This window comes from Haliotis cracherodii, unplaced genomic scaffold, assembly GCF_022045235.1.
Source record: "Haliotis cracherodii isolate W230 unplaced genomic scaffold, xgHalCrac1.p SCAF_10, whole genome shotgun sequence".
NCBI classification, from domain to species: Eukaryota; Metazoa; Mollusca; class Gastropoda; order Lepetellida; family Haliotidae; genus Haliotis; species Haliotis cracherodii.
This window is the reverse complement of record NW_027266265.1, coordinates 32114488-32142381: the sequence shown is the minus strand read 5'-3', so window position 1 is coordinate 32142381 and position 27894 is coordinate 32114488. Positions and strand designations below refer to the sequence as shown.

Below are 27894 nucleotides of genomic sequence, written 5' to 3'. Positions count from 1 at the left end.
GAATGCAATAATGTAAAATGATGCTTTCAAAGCTTTTTCTCTTTATTGGTCCCGTTATCAGTAAAATACAAGTCACTTTGACTAAGCCATCACATTTGTCATAACTATTTTATCATGAACTGAGAAATTTGTAATTCCCTTGGGGAATTCTACTCACATTCGCTGCCAACTTAGGGCTGAATTTCAGCCTCGGAGCAGGTCTAGATAAATCCAGGGATAGAAGTTTATTTTTTTATCAGGCATGCCACAAAGTACTTCTGTGGATGTCTAGGTGTGTCCTATGAGATTTATGCAGAACCATAATTTAAAAACAAATTACCGTATTCGATGTAATAAGCATCCTGCTCTAATAATAATATTACCGGTAATAACCTCCTGCTCCATATTTGCTAATATATTGGATTGTGAACAATCCCAATCATCACCCCTTCCAATTGATCAATGTACAGAAGACTTATTTATACGTGTATGATATGAACTCGCGTGTTATATGCACCCTTAATTATGGGCAAATAATTCTGGAAAATATATTTGTTGTGTATAATACGCACCAACTTTTCTTTTGTATCATTTCAGGCTGTCAGTATAAACCACGAAATTTACAATCTTTCAACTCTTTTTTGTTTCTCACCAAAATTATATACTAATAAGAGCCTCCTATTTCTAATTTTGAGAGCGCCCACGGTAGGTTATCTGAAATTCTGTTCATTAATTCTGTACATGTGTTCCAGTAAACCTGGGCACATAGATTTATCACTGGCTTCATATTATACAAGTCATTGCAACATATTTTTATTTATCAAAATGTGACTTCTAAGTGTGCCCTTTAGGCACTGGGAACATATTTAGGACATTAGAAATTTAATCATGCTGTAGGCACTTTAATACATGGAAATCGAACCCTGAAATCCCTGTAAATGCCACATGTACAGTTCTAATGTCTCACAATACATGTCACAACATTTGAAAAGCTCAATGGCATCAGAAGTAATTACATGTTTGTCTTCCACCTCCTAGGAATATTGTGATTGCAGAATTTGATTGACATGCTAGAATTTGGACTGCAGGAGTTGCTGGCTACAGTAGGTCAAGGTCATCCAATTATTGATCAGGACGGTGGAGGTTGATATCGCTGATATTGCCTCTGGGTCAGGAATTTCGGTTGTCAGGCATTAGGCTGTGTTTAGTTCAAGGAATCTTAGATGTTGATGGTTCATTGGCTGTTTTGAGGAGGATGTCTTAAATCCTTCCCTTCTATAATTCTACTCATGTTTGCTTTTACACATGCGACCTTAACCTGACATTTCCTGTCATTTTCAGAGAGTGATATATAGAGGATATTATATGAGTGTTCATGTCATACTATGATTACAACACAAGTGTCTAAATTCCAGTATTTCCAGAGTGATAGCAAGGGAAATTCCGGAATTTAGGCACGAGTGTCGTAAACAGTATGACATGAACATGAATATATTGTTCTATTTATTACAGAAGAAGATGTCTACATACAGAGACAAATGTTTACTGTATTTTCTTGAGTATAGTGCACACATCCCTCTAGCGGTTTCAGTATTCTGGAGAAAAAATTTGAATATTATGCGCAGAAAATAATTACACTGTACCCTTTCAGCAAATTCCGATAAAGGAACGGGTGATGAGAAACTTGATCAGTACAAATTTGAAATTTGAGATAAAAAATCATGAGACATGTTGATTTACCATTTAAATTGTAGTTTTTGTTCTGCTAGGCATTGTTTTACATCCAGGGATTAAGATTACCTTGTGTATTTTCTCGTAAACTAAGATAGCAATCAGCTCCGACACACGTTTTCTTGGAATCTACCGGTGATTCGGTCAAGACACACCCAATGATATAACTTTACAGGATTTTAATGCAAGGATTGGCAAAAAATTGTATCTGAAACTATTTTTTTATGAGAAATAATATATTCCAATATCTTGTTAATTTAGTTGCAGCTTTTACTAAATATACTTAATAATAATAACCCTAAGCATAGCAGCCGGGTATTATATTTCACGGGAACCAGTTTGACCAGTCACCATCAAGGCTCATGGGCACATGATCGTGAGAACTATGTGTTGACATGGAATCGTCAAACTATAACAAATATGACTTTTAACGAGTCAAATTATGGCATTTATGATATATGTATCCATTCTCTGTCAACTAACATTCGTTTCAAGGCATCAATAGCAGTACCGTATTTTCTTGAGTATAGTGCGCACCCATGTATAATGCGCACCCCCCTCTAGCGGGTTCAATATTTTGGAAAAAAAGAAATTTGAATATTATGCGCAGAAAAAATTTACACCGTACCCTTTCAGCGAAGTCCGGCAAACGAACGGGTGCTGAGAAACTTCGTCAGTACAAATTCGAAATTTGAGATAAAAAATCACCAGACATGTTTATTTACCGTTTAAATAGTATTGATTGTTCTGCTAGGCATTGTTTTATATCTAGGGATTAAGATTACCTTGTGTATTTTCTCGTAAACTAAGCCGGAAACAGCAATCAGCTGTACACACGTTTTCTTGGAATCGACCGGTGATTCGGTCAAGACACACCCAATGATATAACTTTATTTAATTTTTAATGCAAGGATCGGCAACAATTGTATCTGAAACTATTTTATTTATCAGGAATAATATATTCCATTATTTTCTTAATTAAATGCAGCCTTTACTAAACATATTTAAAATAATAATAACCCTAAGCGAAGCAGCTGGTCGCTATTCCCGGGTATTATTTTTTACATGGAACATGTCTGACCAGTCACCGTCAAGGCTCACGCGCACGGGATCACGTGAGCGCGAGAATTTCATGTTGACATAGAATCGTCAAACAAAAACAAATATGACTTTTAACGAGTCAAAGTATGTCATTTATGATATATGTATCCATTCTCTGTCAACTAAAGTTCGTTTCAAGGCGTCAATAGCGGTATTCTGACCGTGGTTGCTGTTAATAACGGTGAGTTGTGCGATCTTCCGATCGCTTCACACACGATTTCGCCGAAATTAATAAAAACAATATTATAAGGAATTTTGAATAAAATTAATAAAGTAACTTACAAACATAAGTCCAGAAATACAAAGAACACTTTTTATAGACAGACAGTGTAATTAAATAATTATTTTGCGTACTTCAGTATGGATTTGTTGACATGGTATTTCCGCTGTTTCGTGCTCACGGTAATGTCTTTCCATGGGGGAAAAAAACCATCCAAACTCATAATTCGTGTATAATGCGCACCCCCTTCTACACAGCTGTGTTTTTTCGAAAAAAAGTGCGCACTATACTCAAGAAAATACGGTAATCTGACTGTGGTTTCTGTTAATAACAGTGAGTTCACACACGATTTCGCCGAAATTAATTAAAACAATATTAAAAGGAATTTTGAATAAAATTAATGAAATAAGTTACAAACATAAGTCCAGATATACGAAAAACACTTTTTATAACCAGACAGGGTAATTACATGATTATTTTGTGTACTTCAGTATGGATTTGTTGACATGGTATTTCTGGTTTAATGTGCTCACAGTAATGTCCCGTTAGGGCAGAAAAACATCAAAACTCATTATTGGGTGTATAATGCGCACCCCCTTCTACACAGCTGTGTTGTTTTGGGTTTTTTTAAATGTGCACTTACTGTAGTATCAAACGTGTTTAATGATTTAACTATCTCCAGAGGATTGTTGACTTAATGCAACAGAATTGTTGACATAATACAATAGCATTGTTAACATAATACAGACAGCATGGTTAACATAGTATCAACAGCATTATTGAGGTAATGCAGACAGCATTATTGACCTAAAGCATCAATATTGTTGACAAACTATCAACAGCATTATTGACTTAAAGCAACAATATTTGTGACGTTCTATCGACAGTATTATTGACTTTAAGAAACAGCATTGTTGACATACTATCAACAGCATTATTGACTTAAAGCAACAATATTGTTGACGTACTATCGACAGTATTATTGACTTTAAGAAACAGCATTGTTGACATACTATCAACAGCATTATTGACTTAAAGCAACAATGTTGTTGATGTACTATCGACAGTATTATTGACTTGAAGAAACAGCATTGTTGATGTATTATCAACAACATTATTGACTTTAAGAAACAACATTGTTGACGTGCTATTAACAGCATTATCAAGCTGATACAATGTGATATAACTGAACTACTGTTCAAAGCAGCAGTAAAACTCACTATTCAATATTTGCAGATTTTTTTACCTTTGTCTGATTTTGAATGGGATTGTCAGATTGAAAGACATTTTCCCACTTGACTAATCAGTATTTAGTTTTCAGAAAAGAAATGGTATACCTTTTGGTTAAGTTCTAGGAATAAGGCATTGCATATTTATTTACTGGTTTCAAGGAAACTTCAAAACAACAGTTACAACATGGAGGCTCTGTAGCTCACTTGGATCTTTATTGTAAAATAAATATTGAATGCTTTAACCACTGTGTGCTGTAATCAGATTTGTTGAAAAACATTGTCAATGGAATTTGAAATCTGTAAATCGCCTGGACTATTTACTGCTCATGAATACTTTTCCTGATATCTATTTTCTTTCTCAATCCAAAATTTGCAAATCGGCAATTCAGGCTGGCAAAATGGATACCACTTTAATCAAATAATAAGTCTGATCAATATTTATCAGAACAACTTTGATTGTTTTTTCCACATTTTGTTAACCAGGGTTCCAATCTACAAAGCATTTGTAGCATTATGATCTGTCGTAGCTATGTAGCTATCACAGGCTTATTAATATGGTTGTGTAACGAACACTTTGTGGTTCAGCCTCTGGTTGGTTAATGCATTCCAGGGTTCAAAAACATCACTTCTTGGATGCCATCAGGGAGTCATTATCAAAATTGGTCCTATTTTTTATGACGTCATTTGACAAAATAAAATAGCCAAATTTAAAAGTAAACCAACTACACACATGACTTAAAACCCTTGTAAATCCAGTGCACAGATTAATCAAACAGTGAATCAATGAAAAATTTGAAAAATCTAGTTTTTTCAAATTTAAATGTACCAAAAGGCGTCAGTGGTGTAACAATTTTGATACTGTTATTTAATAAAATGTCCACAATGAAACTGTTTCCATGATGACTGGGGCGGTCGGGTAGCCTAGTGGTTAAAGCGGTCGATATCAGTGTTGCCCCATTGACCAGAACCGTTACTCAAATAACAAGAAATATATGTCACTGACATTTTTACTTCTTATTACACACAATCCCCTTGATTACAAATCACATATTGTAATTTAGTGCTATTTTCATGCAAAGACTCAAAACATTTTTAAAAGGTTCTTTTTATGTTTGTTACACCAATCGTTACCCCACATCCCTCCACATTTGACATAGACATAGCTGCAGGTAGTTCTACAAATAAAGTACCGTATACGACGTAATAAGCTCCCACAGCAATATTCGCTTATATATTGGCTAGTGAACAATCCCAATTAGCACCCTTTCCGATTGATCAATTTACACAAGACTAATTTATTCGTGTATAATACACACTCATGTGTTATATGAACTCTTAATTATGGGCAATTAAATTCTGGAAAATATATCTATCGTGTATAATACCCACAGATTCTTCTTTTATATCAATTCAGGCTCTCAGCATAAACCACAAAATTTCTGTTTGTAAAAGCTGTACCATGACAATAAATACATAGATTTGATTAACTGGAAGGACCACATTAAGAAATATCACTATAGTGTCAGTGGTGTAACAAAACCATTCAACGAAAGTTACAAAATTGCTGAATGTTTAATTTTTTTCTGTTTCCTTTCAGGACATGATCACATTTGAAATGAATCAAATGTGTATTAAACTAAAATTGAACTATTTAATCCGTAACATAATATTTTGAACTATTCATTGTGTTATGGTCAATGGTGGAACAACATTTGTCAGAAGTGTAACATTATACCACTGACCGATACACCACTGACGTATTTTGAATATTGACGCATTTTAAACAACTACTCCCTCTTTAGAGATGCATGTGCTTAGGAAAACAAATGAACAATATCTATGCATCTAACAAACACAATCTGTTGAATCAGTAAACATGTGATAGATAACAATAGTACACTAATGTCAAGAGATAAAATATGGTCAAGCTTTCACATTCTTTTCAGCTGATCTGCTGCCTGCTTTTCATGTCGTCTGCTACTTTGCTTCATACACAGGAGGTGCCAGAAGGGACAATTCAGTATCTTCTCAATCTTCAAAGGGGGATTACTTTCATGTCAGCTATTTATGATTTGTTACACCACCGACAGTGTGTTTTTTTAGAGGATATAATTTTGTATATGTATGCCTTAAACAGCCTGTAACACTAGGCTATTCATGAGGCATATTGAAAGGATAAAAAATGAGCCATAAGAATTATAAAATTGGTCAAAACATTTCATTTAACAGGAAGAAAATGCAAGCTCAAAGTGATGTCACAGTCCACTGTCAAGACAATTTACTGTATTTGGAATTATTTGAACAATAGTTAATATGATTAAATTACGTAAATGGTGATTAAAGCTTGTTTACTTATATAAAGGAATGTTTTTAGTAATCAAATATTTTTTATTTCCCCCCAACATTTTAATTTTCTGAGAATTACTCAGCTGACAAAAAAAAGGACCAATCTTGATGATGACCCATATAGAATAGAAGTAATCTGTTTTAATGTACACGACCTCCTCCACACAATACTATGTCTGCCATGGAAATCAGTTCCTGACAACCATAGTCCAATACATCTTCCTTTTCAATAGGTTGAGATACCCTGCTGCCATGCATTGTATATATACAGAACCGAAGTTAATCGTCATTCACTTACTTGCAATTACAACCAGAGGCTAATACCCACATTAGCTTGCTATATATCAATCCATACCTATATTGTATTGTACATCCAGTTTTATATGCATGCAGTCCATATACGGCTGACCCATTACACAGATTTCAACTAAATATAGTTCTTGTATGTCATCGGTTGAAGCGTCAACTCATACAAAGAAACTGTTACATGCGAAAAAATAATCATCATCATCATCATCATCAGCAGCAGCAGCAGCAGCAGCAGCAGCAGCAACTCATGCTTGCCGTAAAAGGCAACTATGCTTGTCGTAAGAGGTGACTAACGGGATCGGGTGGTCAGTCTCGCTGACTTTGTTGATGCTTGTCATCGATCCCAATTGCATGGATCGATGCTCATGATATCATTCACTGGATTGTCTGGTCGAGACTCGATTATTTACAGACTGCCGTCACATAGCTGGAATATTGCCGAGTGCGGCGTTAAACAACAAACCAACCAACCAAAAATCATCATCATCACCTGGACAAGTCAATTTTCGAGCAGCCAGGGATGTGGCAGTCACAAGTACGTTTCCTGATGTCAAAATGTTCCCCTACCAACTGACAATGCAACACAAAGTGGGCGGGATTCTTTATAGTTACCAACATGGGAGGAAAATTGTCAACTCGTCAGGAACATAACATAAACCAAAGGATGCAACTCAAAACACAGATTTTAAATAAAATACCTGACACTTTTTGTATGGATAACAACTTCTGTATTCCTTCTAGCAGCTCAGGGCTACTTCTTGCCCTTTCATCATGTGAATACTCAGTTAGAGTATTAGAATATATATATACCCTGTGGTACTGTGGCATTCATCATATCATGACATTTGTGATTTCCAGTAGTTGATGTGGGACACGCCTCTCAGCGGCTGTCTATTAATGCAAATCAGTAACAAGCAAGTGCTCGCTTCATAAACAATTTCAATTTCCTCGGAATGTTCTGTCTGTTGGAAGTAAGGATATAATAACTCATTGATAGTTACTTCTGGCATCTCTTTAATGTTGCCTTACCCCCATCTATCAATGGACAACGATATAACCAACAGTTTCCCAAGTAAACTTTCTCTATCAAGTGAACTAGATCATCTGCATATTCATGGTGACTGATATGTTAACAGAAGTTACGTAGTCCGCACATTTTTCCCACTCTGTGGCCAGAATATATTAGGAGATCATAAGTACCATAATGCCATGCTTAGAAATACGTTCTCCACTAGTAGCCAAATGATAAATACATACTTATGGCATACGATGAGTGTACCGTATTTTCTTGAGTATAGTGCGCACTTTTTTTCGAAAAAACACAGCTGTGTAGAAGGGGGTGCGCATTATACACGAATTATGAGTTTGGATGGTTTTTTTCCCCCATGGAAAGACATTACCGTGAGCACGAAACAGCGGAAATACCATGTCAACAAATCCATACTGAAGTACGCAAAATAATTATTTAATTACACTGTCTGTCTATAAAAAGTGTTCTTTGTATTTCTGGACTTATGTTTGTAAGTTACTTTATTAATTTTATTCAAAATTCCTTATAATATTGTTTTTATTAATTTCGGCGAAATCGTGTGTGAAGCGATCGGAAGATCGCACAACTCACCGTTATTAACAGCAACCACGGTCAGAATACCGCTATTGACGCCTTGAAACGAACTTTAGTTGACAGAGAATGGATACATATATCATAAATGACATACTTTGACTCGTTAAAAGTCATATTTGTTTTTGTTTGATGATTCTATGTCAACATGAAATTCTCGCGCTCACGTGATCCCGTGCGCGTGAGCCTTGACGGTGACTGGTCAGACATGTTCCATGTAAAAAATAATACCCGGGAATAGCGACCAGCTGCTTCGCTTAGGGTTATTATTATTTTAAATATGTTTAGTAAAGGCTGCATTTAATTAAGAAAATAATGGAATATATTATTCCTGATAAATAAAATAGTTTCAGATACAATTGTTGCCGATCCTTGCATTAAAAATTAAATAAAGTTATATCATTGGGTGTGTCTTGACCGAATCACCGGTCGATTCCAAGAAAACGTGTGTACAGCTGATTGCTGTTTCCGGCTTAGTTTACGAGAAAATACACAAGGTAATCTTAATCCCTAGATATAAAACAATGCCTAGCAGAACAATCAATACTATTTAAACGGTAAATAAACATGTCTGGTGATTTTTTATCTCAAATTTCGAATTTGTACTGACGAAGTTTCTCAGCACCCGTTCGTTTGCCGGACTTCGCTGAAAGGGTACGGTGTAAATTTTTTCTGCGCATAATATTCAAATTTCTTTTTTTCCAAAATATTGAACCCGCTAGAGGGGGGTGCGCATTATACATGGGTGCGCACTATACTCAAGAAAATACGGTACATATTTATTGTTAACTTTTAACATTCTTAATTTTTTTTCGGACAAATTATTTTGTATTTAATTTAAAAAATAAATAAATCTTAAAATATCTTTTCTGATATTTTGCTGTTGATTTTTTAAAATATTTTGTTCTTACTTTTTGGTAAATATATATTGAATACTTTCAGGGACTCGAGCATTGTGACATCTAATTTATGATAAATATTTTTGACTGAAAAACAAAAACAAACAAAAAACACTAAACCGCAAATGCATAACATTCATGCTTTAATACAGCATTCAAGCTACTTATGGTGGTGACAGACATCTATGATCCATTCTGAGACATTCAGGTTAACAGACTCTGAGAAAAAGAGAGTGATTTTTGTAATGTGTATATGGCTGATGCTGAATTCCATTTATGATACTTTGCAATTGTTGGTTGTTGGTTTGCTGTTTAACGCCGCACTCAGCAATATTCCAGCTATATGACGGTAAATAATTGAGTCTGGACCAGGCAATCCAGTGATTAATATCATGAGCATCGATCCACGCAATTGGGATCGATGACTGCTTTGCAACTGAACAAACTTGAAGCTACTTATGAAAACTATTACAAAGATACTGAGAAGATTCAGAGCAAATGTTCACCTTCTGCTTCAAATTGTGTTTGTATTTTTTTATTTCCCCATTTGTTTGGATCAAAATCATTTGAACATATTTTGGTGTTGTATAATGGTAAAGACAAGCATGCCGTGTGAGTTTCAGTATTGCTGGTTCAAAAGTTTCAGAGGAGATGCTGATGATGAGAATAACTTCACATTAATAGCAACTTACCAGTAATTTAAACTAATTGGCTACAGCGAAATATGACATATTTGCAATAAATGCCAGATTGGTCAACAGATGTTAAAACTGATAGCAACTCAATATTGTCATAAATATTTCACAATTGAATCTAATTATTGCCATAAGTGTCATCTTTCAAGGATGTTTAAAGTTATCATAGGTGTGGAAAAACATAATGGATGCATGTTTCTTTAAACCTTGAACACTCCTTAGTGCATTTACACAGTTTCTTTAAACCTTGAATACTCCCTAGTAACTATAGACCCTTTCTGAAAAGCTTGAACACAGCTTAGTACCTTTAGACACTTTCTTTAAACCTTGAATACTCCCTAGTAACTATAGACCCTTTCTGAAAAGCTTGAACACAGCTTAGTACCTTTAGACACTTTCTTTAAACCTTGAATACTCCCTAGTAACTATAGACCCTTTCTGAAAAGCTTGAACACTGCTTAGTACATTTAGACACTTTCTTTAAGCCTTGTACACTGATTTGTTCAAATGGACACTTTCTTCAATCCTTGAAAAAAACTTGAAACAGCAACTAAGCCCCATTATCAGAAATATGTAATTTCAAAAGGTTACGGAATAATTACCCTATAAACACCTTCCATAAACCTTCATAGTAAAATGATCAAAATATTAAAAAATGTCTCTGTATGCTAAAACCTCCTCTCTCTCAGCATCTCAGCTCTCCCTACGGCTTTCCTAATACCTTCTCTGAACATCAAACAACTTCCTTTTCTACCACACAGATCCAATCTCTGCTGGAACCATAAAAGCTTTTCAAATTATCACTAGATTAAACAAAGATCGCTACGCCACCTGCTGTCTCAGCGCTGCTTCACAAGGTTTCAGTGCCTGTGAACATGATTACTGCCAACTGTAACCTGTCACCGCACTCAAGCAAAAAGCCTATGTGATTTGCTGATAACGTTTGTTGATGTAGAATAATTGAGTATTTGGTTTCATTTGAATAATCATTGTGATTTTATTGCATCTATTCTTTTATCCTGTGCTCTGGAACCAAAATAAATCCAAGATAAAGTGTATAAATCTCTCCTGTTACCTGGGTGATGAAGCTTAGTGAAGAGTTCATTGTTCTTATACTATACATCTAACATGCCATAATTCGGTTACAAACGGAGGATATTGTTACAAGATATTACATTATTTTTCCGTGTCATGTTGTTGGCGCCATATTGTACAAATGAAAGATCATTTAAATCTCTTATTTTACTTTTGTAAAACAGATTCCATTACATAAAAAATATACTCTGTGGCAATAGTAGCTACTCATATTCTCATTTATTGTACACAAATACATATTTTTTAACATAATTCAAAAATATTTTGCTTTAAAGGTTTGAAGTATACTGTTAGTAAATTGGGCGGAAGATACATTCATAGATTCCTAAAAGGTATTAAAATTTTCAAATTAAAATGTCAAAATTTCAAATGAAAATTCTGCCTGGCAATTGTGTGTTTTTTACACAAATAATCAGAAATGATCTGGTTACTTTCATTCCCTGTTAGAACTGTACAGCAGACTGAAAGGAAAAGGGGGCACGGGTGGCCCAGTTGTCTAAGGCGCCGCGATTCGCTGTGCAGAGTTGCGGCCCTTGGGCACGTCAGAAACCTATGATTGTGTGTTCGAATCCCGGTTCACCCCGATTATGTTTCTAGGTTTGTCAGCACCATACCCCTGCTCGTGGGTTTCACTGAAGCGGTAAACATCTGAGACCTGCATCACTTCGGGCTTTCCTCCCACATTAAGCTGACACGCCATGATATAACTGGAATACCATTAAAAGCGGCGTTAAACCCAACTCACTCACTCACTGAAAGGAAAGAGAAAATGTGAGGTGGAGTGTTTTTACCCCACAATGCATCAGTTGGTAGAGAGGGGTGCACATGATACACATAGCAAAGCAACGCAGGACATTACCACTAGCACAGAAAAACATGACCATACATCCATACTGAAGTATGCTAATCAGTCTTGTTATTACATCAACTGATCATAAAAAGTGTTCATTTTATCTTTATCTAATTAATCAAGTTGATTTAGTGTCATACAATATTGTTTATATGAATTTCAGCGAAATTGCGTGAACTGGCAGAAAGCACCAACTCATTATACCTTACAGCAGCCATGATCAGATTACTGTCACTTATGCCTGGAACCGGCCACAGTGGTCCAACTATGATTACAATTCATAAATGCCACACTTTGCCTCATAATAAGTCGTAGTTGATGTTATTGGACTACTCCACGTCAATAAATTGTTTTTACGATGGAAATCCATGCTTTGATTCAGCTGAACAATAAAAGGCTTGCAATCTAATACAGATTCCACACATGTCACATGTTTTGTATCGTCAGACTCCCAGCCTCATCTGGTGGTAGATAAAGAGTTAAACCTCTGCATGCTCCATCTTTTTGTAATTGGCATTTTAAATCTGTCACTGCCATCAAGGGAGGTAACTTAAGCCTGTTCATGTTTTTTGGGTGCTAATCAGCCAAGGCACAACGGACATGCATGTAATCCAAACAGAGGCTCTTTTCACACAAGTGATTGCTTTTATCAAAGTGCTTTTAACTGTATTTCAGACATGTTTCCGAAAATGGTGCCTGTTAAATTCCCCGTGTTTTATCAGTAGCCGTTCAGAGAGATCAAGATAGCCCGATGAGCAGGAGAATGTTCAACACAGCAGCTGTACATGTGATGGTGGAATAACAACATGTCAAGATGTGTCACACTTTCTCAAGAGAGCCACATTTGGTATATGGCAACTCACATATGCCAGTAGGACCAAAAGGTGATATTTTTCACTTGAGAAAACAAAGAATGTACATAGATCAGGCAAACAAGTGAGTGACAGCATGAGCACCACAACAAATTAACAAATTATTATAAGATTATCTCCGATACAGCTCGGGGAAGCCCATGGCCCCTTAAAAATTATTAACTATTTCCACCCAATAAAATTGGAGTAAAAATGAAAATAAATAAACTGACTTTATTCCCAGTCGACGTGAGCATGTAACCTCGGAAATACCATGTCAACAAATCCATACTGAAATATGCAATTTAATCCTGTTGTTACACTATCTAGTTATAAAAAGTGTTTATTGTATATCTAGAAAATTTCATTCAATACTGTTTCCATCAAGTTTGGCAAAACCGTGTGAAGCATCAGTCAGATTATCACTATAAATGCCTTGAAATGAACTTTAGGCCACACATTTTGTATTGTTCATTTCACGGGCCTGTCACCCTTTATTTTTATTATGTCTCCCGCTTATACAATAAACATGTTATCATACCTCCATGTCAGAATGATGAGCTCTGATTGTTCCACGTGATCTTGATAAAATACTGTGTATCATGCCTTGGAAGGGAATAAATTTCTCACAGGAGATATAAATCTCTTATACCCCGCCATGATCAAGTCAGGCTGCATGTAGATTTCTAAGAGGCAGAATAAACCCTTTATACCCTTCTCAATGGAAGTCAATGGAAGTCACGTGACATAGTGCAAGCTAACCTCAGCTCAATCGAAAAGTTGTATTCTATCAACTTTGAATTTGTTTGAATTATTTTACAATGTCAAATTGAAACATGTCGGTAAGATAAATTTGTTGTGGCAGGATCACCAGGGGTACATGGGGTTTTATGCATCTGGCTCGCGGTATAACACCTAACACCAGACGCATAAAACCCCATGGATCCCTCATGATCCTGCTACAACTTATATTATATATAAATTCCATTTCTACATCACTATCAGAGGCTACATGCAGTTTTAACTCCACGACAGAATAAATAAATAAATAAATAAATAAATAAATAAATAAATAAATAAATAAATAAATAAATAAATAAATAAATAAATAAATAAATAAATAAATGACATAGCTATTTTTTAATATCATAATTTCGACCTTGTGTGAAAAAGCCAGAATATATCTGAAATGTAAAATTAAAAGATTGTAGTCTTAGTTGAAAGAGAATGGATACAAATGTCATACATGCGATACTTTGAACTGTATATCATTAAAAATGGAGACATCAAGGAAAAGCTTTTTGCATATCAGGTGTCTGAGGCACCACATTTCCCTGTGCATCCCTTGGGCATGCCAGCTACCTATGATTGTGGGTTTGAATCTGGGTCCTCCCTGTTAATGTTTCTAGGTTTTTCAGCACCAATCCCATGCTCATGGGCTTTACCAAAGTGAAGTCAGCGACTTGAATCACTTTGGGTTTCCTCCCACATTAAGCTGACACGTCAGTGATATAAGTGGAATGCTGCTCGAAGCAGCATTAAACCCAACACACTCGCATACATATCCGGAAAGGAATTGCAGGGTTTAGGTGAGACAAGGGAATACATGACCCACTAGGCTAACTCACCACCTAGCAAAAGGTCTGCATCTAGAGGGAATAGATCAATATTTAAGAAATTATCCACCAGAAGAACTCTTTTCAAGTTAAATGACAACCCAAATTCAATGTTGAGAGTAGAACCATACCTTCGCTATCTAAATCCTGTGACCAAATTCATTCTCAACAACAACTTAACTTGCAAGATGGATGTACCAAAGAATTTTCTGTTCAGATGAAGTAGATAGGATTAAGGTATTAGGCTGACATACCAGGAAATCTTTATATAGTGTTCCCTCTCTACAACACTACCTTCGGGGTCCAAATAATTGATGAGTGTTATAGACGATCAGCAGTTTAATCGAGGTGGAGTTGTAGGGGGTAGTACACGCTCTGCCCACCTAATATGATCTATACTGCACGTTTCAGAGTTTGAGAAAAGATTAGAATAGTAGATGTTTATGATTCATAGTGTAAACAAAAGATTTATCATGTTTTATGCGCTTTAAAATAAACACATCGTATCCCTTCAGTTAATTCAGGTATAACAAACTTGGTCAATAAAAATATTAAATTTGATATAACACATCACTAGACATAAAGATTTAGCATTGAAGTTGTACTTCCTGCTCTTCAAGGCATTGTTTTGTACGCTGAGGTTAAATTTAACCAGTGTATTTTCTATATAATTCTATATTAACCAAGCAGGAAGTAGCAATCAGCTGTACACACGTTTTCTCCCAATTCATTATGAAAGTACCCAATGATACAACCTCAAAGAATTTTGATGCAATGGTCGGAAGAAATTGTTTCTGAAATTATTATTTTATCATGAAATATATATCCCAATATTGTGTTATTTTAGGTGCAGCTTTTACTACATACATTTAAGGGGTTTATATTTAATGGGATTAAATTGCATACTTCAGTTCAGATTTGTTGACTGGTATTTCTGGTGTTACATGCTCGCGGTGAGAAGCTGATAATATTTTTTGAGATGGGGAAAAATCATCGTGTCAGTGTAAAACTTGAGTTTTTAAAAAAATGTAAGTAAAGTTTTGAAGCCATGCATTACTGCGCTCAGCAACCAAGTTAGCGGTATATTGAAGGGCACAATAGTAAGTGAACACTGAATTAACATATAAGGAACACTATCAGGTAAACAACTACTCCAGCAGATACCAACACCACACATGACAAATAATACTGGTAATAAAATGACATTATCAGCAGCACTGATTCCTTCTATTTCATTATATCAGCATATCAAAGAATTTCCTGATGTGATTACATGGACTTCAACAATACATACAGTATCAACATGGCATCAGAGCCACTTATTTCTGCTGCTTACTGCAAAACAAACTCAAAGGTTAAAAACGTACGAAAAACACCCACTGACTTGTGTGTGATACAAAAGGCTTGGTAATGGATCCCTGTACTCATAGCAGACCATTGTTATTTCTCTCTGTGGCATTAGCTTCTCATTGTGATTGGTGGACACAGTAAATGTCAAGATTGACAACAAATCACATCACTCAATCTTTCTTGTGACATATACCCTTTCATAGAAAGGCTATGGGATGAACATAATACAAGCCCTCTGAGAGCACATCTCAGTTTCTTCTGCCTGCATGGGAATTATAGTGACATTATCTGCTCCTGTTAAACTTGAAGAAACTTATAAAGGAAATTGTGGATTGCAAGTTGGGAAGTGTGAGAAGAGGCATTGTCATGAAGTAGTATAACTCCAGCAGTCAGCATTCCTTGCTGCTTTTCTTTGATTGAATCTCTTGGGCGATGAAGCAAATCAGCATAGTAGGTGCCAGTAATCATTGAATTGACTTTCTAAGTAATCAACAAGGATCACACCGTTTGCATTCCAGAATAAAGTGGCTATAACTTTTTTCACTGATCTTGAAAACGGAAAAGGAGAAGGGAATGGTACCATTTCATGGATTAACGTTTTTACTCGGGATCATAGTGGTAGACCAATGTTTCAGCACCTGTTACTAATCTTTTTTTGAATTTGATGAGATTCTCCTCAATTAGCTTGAATTTTTTTCTGGCAATGTCAGTTCTTTTTTCATTAAGACAAGAACTTGGAAACTTCGGCATCCAATGAGCAGATATCTTATTCATCTGTAAATGTTCATGAATAATAGTTTCAATGGATCTATTGCTTAGACCTGTATCCCCCTCAAGTTCAGCAATGGTAATACGTCCATCTGACAGTATAAGTTTTTCTATCTCCTAGATTGAATCTTCATTGATGGAAGTTGAGGGACGTCCAGACCTAGGGTCATCATCAAGGCGTGTTCTCCTACCCTCATACATAGCTGCCCAACGTTTAACAGTGGAATAGCTAGGGCACTTATCCCCATACACTTGTGACATGAAGTCATGAATTACTTGGATAGTACTTTTCTCTAAAGTCAAAAACTTGATGACTGCTCGGTACTCGTTCTTTTCCATTTCTGTGTCCATTTGGGCCCCACTCACGTTCACCAGGCTGTCACTATTATACAAACAGCCTCAAAGTACCAAATACACTTGCAATGAACTACTCTAATAATGTACTACACTGACAAGTTCACTTTGTTATGGTCCATAGTTGAAAATTAGTCAGCCTCAGAACTATTTGACCAGCCCTCGTATAAAGGATGATTGTAGTAGTCTGTGCATTGAGCTGAAGTTCTGTGAGCTCTTTCTAGGGTAAACTTGAAGAAACTTACAAGACTAATAAAAAATACTTGTTTCAGATAACCAAACCAATTATTTCACTGGCCACCAAATTTCTTAATCACAGCTGTCAAGAAATGCATATTAAACAATTCGGAAACATTGGATGTATCTGCATATTATCACTGTTGTAGCAATACTGACCTACAAATTGGAGACATATTGCAACTAACATCAGTCCAAAACAAGCCATCTGTATTAAACATTGTAAATAATAAACTGACCAACCCATACTTGGTGGGTCCATATTACCTGAAACACAGATACTCTCTGTTCGGCCTACAAGAACATTGAAGAAGCTCAATGGCTGCCTGTTGGGGTCAGATCGACCTGTGGTCTTGTGGAAGAGTATCCACCCAGAGACCAGATCCTGGACGCATCATACCACAAGATGTTAAAAGATGGTACTTATTGTTACCCTGCCTGGAGGTCGACATTAAGGGGTTATAACACGGACTGGTCAGCTCCGAATCAGTATACTGTGTCTGAGTGGGGTATTCATGTTAAACTACATCATGGTATCTCAGTGGGCTAGCACTATAAAATCAGCATTAGTCCAGTCTAGTACAAGTAGACACAAACACACTTAACTGTGTTATAAGTGCAATAAACTCGGATGCAACGTTTTACCCCATTTCTCCCCACCCTCACCTGTTGGGGTCAACTTGAAGACTGGAGTGAACATGGTTTTATGTCAGTATTAACACCATTGTAGCAATATCACTGGGGGAGACCGGAACTTGGTCCACAGATTGTATCCATGCTGGGAATCAAACCCAGGTATTTGGCATGACAAGCTAACAACTAAGCTATCCACTGCACTAAACTGGAAGCTTTAAACCAATGACTACTGTATTCTCCAAATTGACTAGTGTGATACCATCTTGTGCTGTAGCCATCCTGCTCATTAACAGATATCAAACATGTGGAGTGCTTTCAACAGGTTAACATATTAGTTTCTGGTGTGTAGCTCATGGTGACACCATGATACACATGAACTGAATCAGTCAGGTTTTTAATGCCCCTTTGAACTGTATTTTAGCACAATCACAATGTTTCAGCATGTGGAAAGAATGCAAGTCATAGACATTTAATACTTCAGTACAACCCACAACACTAGTACAGTACTGCTAGTCCAAGGACAATATACTGCTCAAAAGAAGTTAAAGAACACCTGATTTTTTCATATGACTAAAGATAATATAATGGCAGATTCACTACAGTTACACGGAAAAATCAGGTGTTCTTTAACTTCTTTTGACATAGCAAATTTGAGATATGAACCCATAAGAAACAGATCCTGGCATGGCTAAGGGAGACAACTCTGCCTAAAGACTACGAGGCAACACACAAGATCGTTTTTTTAAAATGCAATAAATGAAGCTAATTCCCCTGCATGGGTACTTTAGTCAACACAAGAATACCAATCAATAGAATCCAACAAATTATTTATACCCACAGAAATATTGATTAAAGTCCCAACACCTGCTGTCACACAGGACATTGCGTTCAGGAGCACTGCTGATACCGTTATCACAAGGCTATTATCAGAGCTGCTAGTTTGACTGATGCAAGATCAAATAATAGGTACATGGCAGCAGGCTTATTGTAGCCCAACTGGACATTAGTGAGTTGCTGCCCAGTTTGGATTATTGCCACTTTCACAGAATTTCAGTTACCATATTCAACATAATAAGCGCCCAGGGTGCTCTCAAAATTAGAAATAGGGGCGCTTATTTGAATATTATTTTGAGTTGAAAGATCGTAAATTTTGTGGTTTGTGCTAACAGCCTGAAGTGTTTACATACAACAGTTATATTTTTCAAGAATTTAATTGCCCATAATTAAGGGTGATATAACACACGAGTGCATATTATACACGAATAAATAAGTCTTGTGCACATTGATCAATCGGAAGGGGTGATGATTGGGATTGTTCACTAGCCATAATATTAGCAAATATTGCCGTGGGCACTTATTAGAGCGGGGCGCTTAGTACGTCGAATACGGTATGTCATGGCAGGAGGAAAGCCCGAAGTTTTGCAGGTCTTAGATGTTTCCCTCGAGCTCTTTGGTGAAACCCGTGAGCATGGGTATGGTGCCGGTGCTGACACAGTGGGAAACATAACCCAGAGCTCTACAAAAGCTGCACATTTGGATAAACTACACACAATATATATCCATAGCTCAATTAATTATGAGTTGCGTGTGTACAAATATGCATGATAAAATGAAAATCCCAATAGAATACAAAACCAGCCCACTCAGATACCATGCATTTAACATGGATACCCCACTCAGACACAGAATATTGAGTCTGTGCTGACACGTCCTTGTTTTATCCCCTAATGCTAAACGCTTGGAAGGGTAACAATAAGTACCATCATTTAACATCTTTCACGAACCACTGTCCTTCTGCTCTTTGGGCAGACACTCTATCTAGTGAGGCAGTCCTATTGTAGAATGAACTTTTCATATACTATGTAGGGCTGTGACGGGTAACTCAGGTACTCGGGTCGGGTGGGTTCTGAGCAGGACCCGGGTACCCACAGGACTACCTGGACCCGTGGTTAGTCACATGATATGTTATTTAATGGCAAAAATTATCTAAAACTCAATGGTTATACTGCAAGTAACTAATGCTTGCAATTCTTTCTGACTAGGCATTCATTTCTTCTGACCTCTATAGGTTTGAATAAAGATAAAACTTCAGTCAACTTGAGTGTATGCATGACCAGACATATACGTGTATCTAATATCTAAATACATTTTGCCAGGGCTGCAGTCAAACTATAATAATTCCCATCGGACAGTTTGTACCTATCTCTTGAGACCTACAGTGGGTACCCGAGTAGGGTCAGGTAATAGGGGTGGGGTTGGGTGGGGTGGGGTGGGGTGGGGTGATTCCAGGGTACTAAGTTTGGACTCATCCTAACCCTAATACTATACGCTATCAAATTATGCGGATTAGTATTTTTGTAACAATATCACAATTAAATGATACATTAGAAATACAGGTTATTATTTTCATGTATGTATCCCTGGCTGCTGAAGACCAATTCAAACCCCGATCTTCACAGGGTCACTTTGGCATATGTTTAGATACTTGTGACAAAACATAACTGCATGATTACCCTATTAATAAGCCCAGAAATAATTATTCACTCTGGATGTAATTATAGCCATACCATATATCATACCAGCAAGGCTAGTGGCCGAGCTTCTTCATTCTACTAGCCATGTAAGATGTGAACTTATTTAAGTGGACTGGTGTTTCAACACTGACATAGGTCTGAGACGAGGATGTGACCTTCAAGAAGATCCGTGGCACCATCGAGTTTGGCTATTCCATTGATTCCTTATATCCTTACTGGCTGCCAGAAAGTGTGGGAGGCTTGCACGCTTCTCTCAGTACACAAGGGAGGAATCTATAAAGCTTTTTTCCCCTTGGACTATCCTCAGTTGTTCAATTTCTTATTTTCGGTGTCTGACTTTCAATGTGGCTCAGGTTGAATTTACTCAGGTTTCTTGAACTTTTGTAAATGTAGACCGATAGGTCAGGTCAGTTGTATTTCTTGTGCTACATTTTTACTGAAAAACTATGCTAAAAAACAGGATGAAAAATAACAAAAATAACATATATTGTTACGGTTGAGTTTGGTTTAATTTTAGTTTAAAACAAAAAAAAGAAACAAAGAGATGTTCAAAATTTCCCATTCACAAAAATTGCATGTTTATTCATTACTTTATAGTTTTGCATAATTGGCTGTAAAAAAGAAAATAGATAAATGGCTTTATTGACATGTGGCTAATGAATTTGTCTTTCATTCCTAACACAGATAACATTACCTTTTTTCCTGTAACATTGCCATAAATATTTGATGGCTTGACAGTGAATTACTTAGGATGCCTATTTAAGGGCCCTTGTCAAGCATATTGGGAAAAAATTATTTGGATAAATATTGAGATATTTTCATTTCTTATGTTCATAGGTACATAGAATACAATCAATGTAGTAATGTAAAACTAAGTATTTAAGCTTCTTTTTTGGTCCAGTTATCTGAAATAGAAGCTACAGCTACAAAGCATTCTGTTAGTTGAAGCTATATCAACATGAATTGGGCAGGGTAATATTCTTTTAGGGGAACTTTTACTGACATTTGCCACAGACATTAGGCTGAATATCGGCCTCTTCGCAGGTCAAGATAAATTCCAGCTTGATAATAATTTCTTAAAACTGTGACCTTACCCCTGTGACTGGCGCGACGCTGATGTCGACAAGAGTTACTGGGCTTGAGGAGGAGAGGACGCTTGCTGTCACAGTCATCAACGTCAACGTCAACATCACCTAGGAGTGGACGCTCACTCTCGCACTCCTCACACTCCTCATGGAGTGAAAGGACGTCTGCCTCATCGATGTCTGAACACATGCCTATAGTTGCTGGTGGTTTCTGGTCCTGAGAGGCGAGCTGCCATAACTTCTCCGCCACCTTCCAGACCATTGAGGCGCTGCACTTCCCTTCTCTACATTAATGGCGGTGGGTATCAACACAGGTACAACACAAGTTGGAGAGACACACACAAGGTAGATCTATCCCCACAACGAAGGGCTTGAATTTCAGGGTATCTGTGTGCAACAGATCCTGCTCTTCAACACATCTTGAGAACACACAACTCAAGCAGACAAACTGGGGTAGATCCACTTCCACTTTAAAGCAAGGGAGACTTTGATGGTATCAGTTGTAAACAGGATTCAAGGAATCAACACAGTTAGCATATATCCAGCTGCTAGGTTGAAGTAGTGTTTTCGAATTCACAAAATTACAATTTGACCTTTTGGAGTCGGACAGCTATTCAGTTAAAGCAGTGCAATCTCTCTTAGATCACAACCTGGTGAAATGTTTCACACAATATCCAGTGTTAAACTGGCTTCCAATCCAACAGGTATATATTCTGATAACTGACTTCACAGTGTGTAACACCACTGCTATTTTGTATAGTGGGACATATCCATGAATCAAATATCGACAGTAGCACACAATATCCACCTTGCACACAAACATGGATATTTTATCCTGATATCGAATTTAAAATGGTGATATTCAGTCTTCATAGGATGCACAAGCTTTCAGGATCAACTGAATCTAATCTAAGTGTTTCTGCCACTGGATCTGATGCCTCAACAATGCTTAAACCCCAGCACCATCACATCCTGAACGAGACTGGCTCCAAGCCTCGCTCTACTTAACATGGACGTGGTAGAAACGGCCCCAATGTCACATCTACTCTCTACAGAGCAGTGGAGTAGTGTCCGTCTGCTCCGACACTTGTTACCAATTCACACCACCAGCCCTGTCATGGGATCCAACTCTGCAAGTCGGTTACTGCATTCCCGCCATTACAAAGTGGAATTGCGAATCAATTCTGGTGTGAAAACTCCCAGTTGGCAGTTTTCAATCAATCCACAATCGTCCACAGTCACAGTGGGTTAAGTTTTTAGCTGGAGCATTATGGAGGTGGCAGATACGTCTGTGACTGTTCATAGCTGCAAACAGCTCATCTTTCAGTCAATATGGACCACCTGTTCAATGCTCAGCAGTAATTGTTCTCATGGAATTGATGTGCGTATACTTATGCAGAATCAATTTCCATTACCAGAAACACTATTTACATACATACACACGAACTGAGGGCCATTGTCACTCCTCTTCCTTCTCCATGTAGCAAAACATTACATTAGCAAACGACCTTCCAACAAATTATTTGTCACAAATTATCAACAGAAATCCTTTCATCAAAAATCTATGCTGCAGCTAGTTGAGTCAGAGATGATAGATCTGTATATGATTTCTGATTAAGTGCAGTCTGGTAACACTTAATGTCTATCACACATTTGCATCCTGTGGAGAACACTTTCTTGATTTGAGGTGATGAGCCAGGGGGAATCAGTGTCTGTGTGACTGTATGAGATTTACCATCCTTGATCTCAAAGCAGAAATGGCACTTATTCTCCTTCTTGTCACCAAAGGGAAAATATAACTGACCATTTGAAGTTGTTTATTACAAAGGATTTCAAACTACAGGTAAGTCATCACCTTACTTTTTCAAATTCATCAACATGATCAGGGTACAACACCACACACCCAAATCTTAAAATACCTCCCAGCCAATACTATCAGTCAGAAACAAATTTTCATTGACAGAAACAGCCTGCAAATGATCCTCCAGGATTTCGAGGTACAAGTCCGAACTTTGAAATAAAGCTGCTGAGGGTAAGACGGTCTCTGGAGACTGCAGCAGTGAAATGGTTAAAACTATTATCACTGAAGGTAATTACAACGGGAGCTTGCACTTGTAAAACCTCAGATTTCGATGATAGCTCAGCAGCGGAAAACTAACAATGTTCCCTCGTATTAGATATTGATAAAGCCATTAGCTGGTGTTTAGGGCCATATACCCTAACATTCCAGAAATTTAGTATGGAACATTGCACACGATGAAAAAAGTTAATGGTCTGGGCAAACAGCTGAAACAATTATGGTTTTATCAATATTTCCTTTTACAGCTAAATGTTTGCATTACTTGCTCAGCTTGTAAGCTATTAAACTCCAACTTTCCTAAAGGACAAAAAGACTCTGAATACTAATGACAGATAACAAAATGGCTGTTGCTGATTTCCGATATTGACAGTCTTGTGTTCGATCAATAAAAGACAAAAGGCAATGTCTGATTATGCTTGGTAGCAAATTGATAAAGATCTGACTTCCAAGGATCCCAACTTTACCCTTGAGCAGGGATTTCCCGCAAGAACAAATCTATCCGTGGCACAGAGGTCTTGAAGATTAATCCCAAGACAAATCCCAAATAATGCAGCTCAGGTCAAATAAAACTGAATGAAATCCTTCAAGATTGTTGACTGATCAATCCAACGATGACTTCTAATCCAGAGTTTCAACAACCAACTATGCAAGTAGATCCAGGATTCTGATCGGTCTTCAAATGTCACAGTGCCTCAGACTTTGTTTACATCAGAAAGTGGATGCCTCTACAGCGATCAGTCCCAGCAACCTACAATGCTTTCCTGGCAGCTCGTTATCAGTCCCCATCAAACCCTGATAGGACCTCAGCATTCATAGCCAATATTCCCCTTTACAACATTAGCATGTCTTGGATGGCGCCAATGTCTCACAGGAACACATAATTGCTGATTCGAGAAACCTTGTATCTTATCTGACAATTCTTATGTTTCTTGATTCACTGTGAACAACTGTAAACATCTTCAGAATTCCATCACATAAATATCCTACCTTTCTCCTTCCTGCTGAGAAGGTTTGGCAGTAAGATGCGATATAATATTCAGCAGAGGCGTTTTAATCGATTCTCCCTTCAACTATTGAGCAAGTTTAAGCAATGCCAGTCACTTACCTAGTGCAAGTAAATGTTTAAACTCACACACACACTAAAATCTTGCTTTGTTTCAGAGCAGGATACTAAGCCATTGTTTTGGAATTCTGTCAGTGCTGTCCTTCCATAAAGAACGATTCCTTAACAAGCAGACATTGATCTGTGGATGGCAAATGTTTAAACAGTATATACTCGTGTATCCTTTTCAAGCAGGCTCATCAGCCCTGTACGTTATGTTCAGCTTCTACATGCGGCACAATGTCCATCCTCATTCAAGATGGACACGAACACATTATAACTGCACAGTGCTCCGCTTCCGAGTCAGTCTGTAATATTCGATGCACCCAGTAGGGAGTCATTAAACCATCTATGTCCCAACAGCAGTCCACATTAGGCAGATCACTGTAGTGTAACAACTAAAGACGATTTGACCTCTGGTAGAGTTGACCAATCAAACTGAATATTCATTACTGGAGGACCAGTCAGTGTTCCCCTCCGATCAATGGCAGCTGGACTGACACAGGATGGACAAGACATGTGGCTGTTTACCCAGTGAGGCTCTCCACAGTTGCCGCCAGGACTCCAGATGCTGGAGAGGTGGGGCAGTCTGTCACCAATGGCAACATTTTATAAAAATATATACATTTTTCTCTTTCAATTAAGCTGTAAACTTTCTTGAATTGAAACTGGAAATTTTGATTTTGGAATAAACTTGATGATAGGCCATGAAAAAGCATTAGTCTCAAATGGCTGCGTGATGACATTTATTTTATTTTATTTAATCATTATCTTATCATCAAGTAATCATTTAACTGTCCCTATCTCATTTCCTTGGAATTCTGAGCTAGTTTACTCAATCACTGATCAGTTAATGATTCATGTTCTCAAGTGCGATGTAATGTAGCACATACAAAGTAGTGTGTTGACCTTTCTTCTTGCAGCCTATTCTTATAAATAGGATTCTTGCATGGCATGACAAAGAGTATGACTTGAATAGCTTAATATACTAATAGAAAAAAATACCATAACTGTGCTTCACTTAAAGTTCATTAAAAATGAATTTATTCTGAAATTAAGAAATGCATCTTTCAATGCATGTTCATGAAGATGTTTCCTCAACTTTAAGGTCGTGATTCATGTGCATGTTCATGAAGATGTCTCAACTAGACGTTTTGTGTTTGTTGGGAGCATGATATTTTTTGTGTCAACAGCACACAACGATTGTCTTGCTATCAGTTGCTCATAAAAACACCTTTGCTTAACCGTAAATAACGCTTATGCAAATCAATGGCTTGCTGAAAATCAACTTGCTGAAAATCAAACTTCTATGCTCTGTGGGTATACCGCAAACAGGAATGGTGCAAAATGAAGTTGCCAGACATTACAATGTTCATGGAAACACAGTATCATCTCCCAGCTTTGACATTATCAGCTGTGTTGGTCATACAAGGGTGTACAGGTGTCCAGGAGAATGTTTCAGCTCACAGTAGAAAGTGTAGAAGTGTAATGAAATGGGGTGGCATCACAACTCATGGGGGGGGGGGGGCACGGGTGGCCCAGTCGTCTAAGGCGGCGCGATTCGCTGTGCAGAGTTGCGTCCCTTTGGCACGCAAGAAACCTATGATTGTGGGTTCGAATCCCCGTTCGCCCTGATTATGTTTCTAGGTTTGTCACCATACCCGTGCTCGTGGGTTTCACCGAAGTGGTAAACATCTAAGACCTACATCACTTCTGGCTTTCCTCCCACATTAAGCTGACACGCCGTGATATAACTGGAATACTGTTAAAAGCGGCGTTAAACCCAACTCACTCACTCACTCACAACTCATGGGACAATACAACACAATTGTAAACGGCAATTTGAATGGCTTACGCTACCAAGACAACATTGTTTGATATTATGTTCTGTTCTTTGTGCAAATGCAGGGATGCAACATCATGTTGCAGCAGCATATACATTGAACACATTGCACGTGTTGAACACATTTTTTAAGGCAGCATTACACTGCTATACTGTCATGGCTGTAGATAGATGAGATGGTAAGATTCTTATGACAGGGCCAGAACCAACCGGTAACGATAGCTCAGTTGGTTCAATCTTTGGTTGACATTAGGAACATCCCCAGGTTGTTTCAATCATCTCGTGTCTTCAATGCTCCATTGCTGCTTCGCCTGTATCAACCTAAATGGGGTCACACCCGATATTGACATTGTTGATTGAGTTGTTACACCACCCCTCTTTGGGGGCATGTCTCTCTGTCTCCTGTTACCAGATATGGGTTTTGTCTATGAATTTGTTATAAGACATATGTTCAGGTGAAGACCAAATATTATGTTGTTATATGCAAGAACTTAACCTTTACAATGCAACATGCCTGGGTTATCCTAGTGTACACCCAATGCAGAGTGACTGGATTATCCAAGTGTACATCCAACATGGAGTGACTGGGTTACCCTAGTGTACACCCAATGCAGAGTGACTGGATTATCCTAGTGTACACCCAACATGGAGTGACTGGGTTATCCTAGTGTACACCCAATGCAGAGTGACTGGGTTATCCTTGTGTACACCAAACATTGAGTGACTGGGTAATCCTAGTGTACACACAACATTGAGTGTCTGGGTTATCCTAGTGTACACCCAACATTGAGTGACTGGGTTATCCTAGTGTACACCCAACATAGAGTGACTGGGTTATCCTAGTGTACACCCAACATGCAGTCACTGGGTTATCCTTGAGTACACCCAACATAGAGAGACTGGGTTACCCTAGTGTACACCCAACATAGAGAGACTGGGTTATCCTAGTGTACACCCAACATAGAGAGACTGGGTTATCCTAGTGTACACCCGACATAGAGAGACTGGGTTATCCAAGTGTACACCCAACATGCAGTCACTGGGTTATCCTAGTGTACATTCAATGAAGAGTGACTGGGTTATCCCAGTGTACACCCAATGCAACGTGCCTGGGTTATCCTCATGTACACCCAACATAGAGTGACTGGGTTATCCTAGTGTACACCCAATGAAGAGTGACTGGGTTATCCCAGTGTACACCCAATGCAACGTGCCTGGGTTATCCTCATGTACACCCAACATAGAGTGACTGGGTTATCCTAGTGTACACCCAACATAGAGTGACTGGGTTATCCTAGTGTACACCCAACATGGAGTGACTGGGTTATCCCAGTGTACACCCAACATGGAGTGACTGGGT

General features: G+C 37.6%; 1 protein-coding gene across 1 annotated transcript in view; it reads right to left on the bottom strand.

Annotated features, from left to right (window-relative positions):
- LOC139454312 (cyclic nucleotide-gated channel beta-1-like) overlaps nt 1–25038 on the bottom strand; it is a 160435-nt gene extending 135397 nt beyond the window's left edge. The window contains exon 1 of the mRNA XM_071235940.1: nt 21519–25038. Within this exon, the coding sequence (XP_071092041.1) occupies nt 21519–21771 (253 nt within the window). The 5' untranslated portion in view covers nt 21772–25038. The remainder of the gene's footprint in view (nt 1–21518) is intronic.
- Between the last annotated feature and the right edge of the window lie 2856 nt (nt 25039–27894).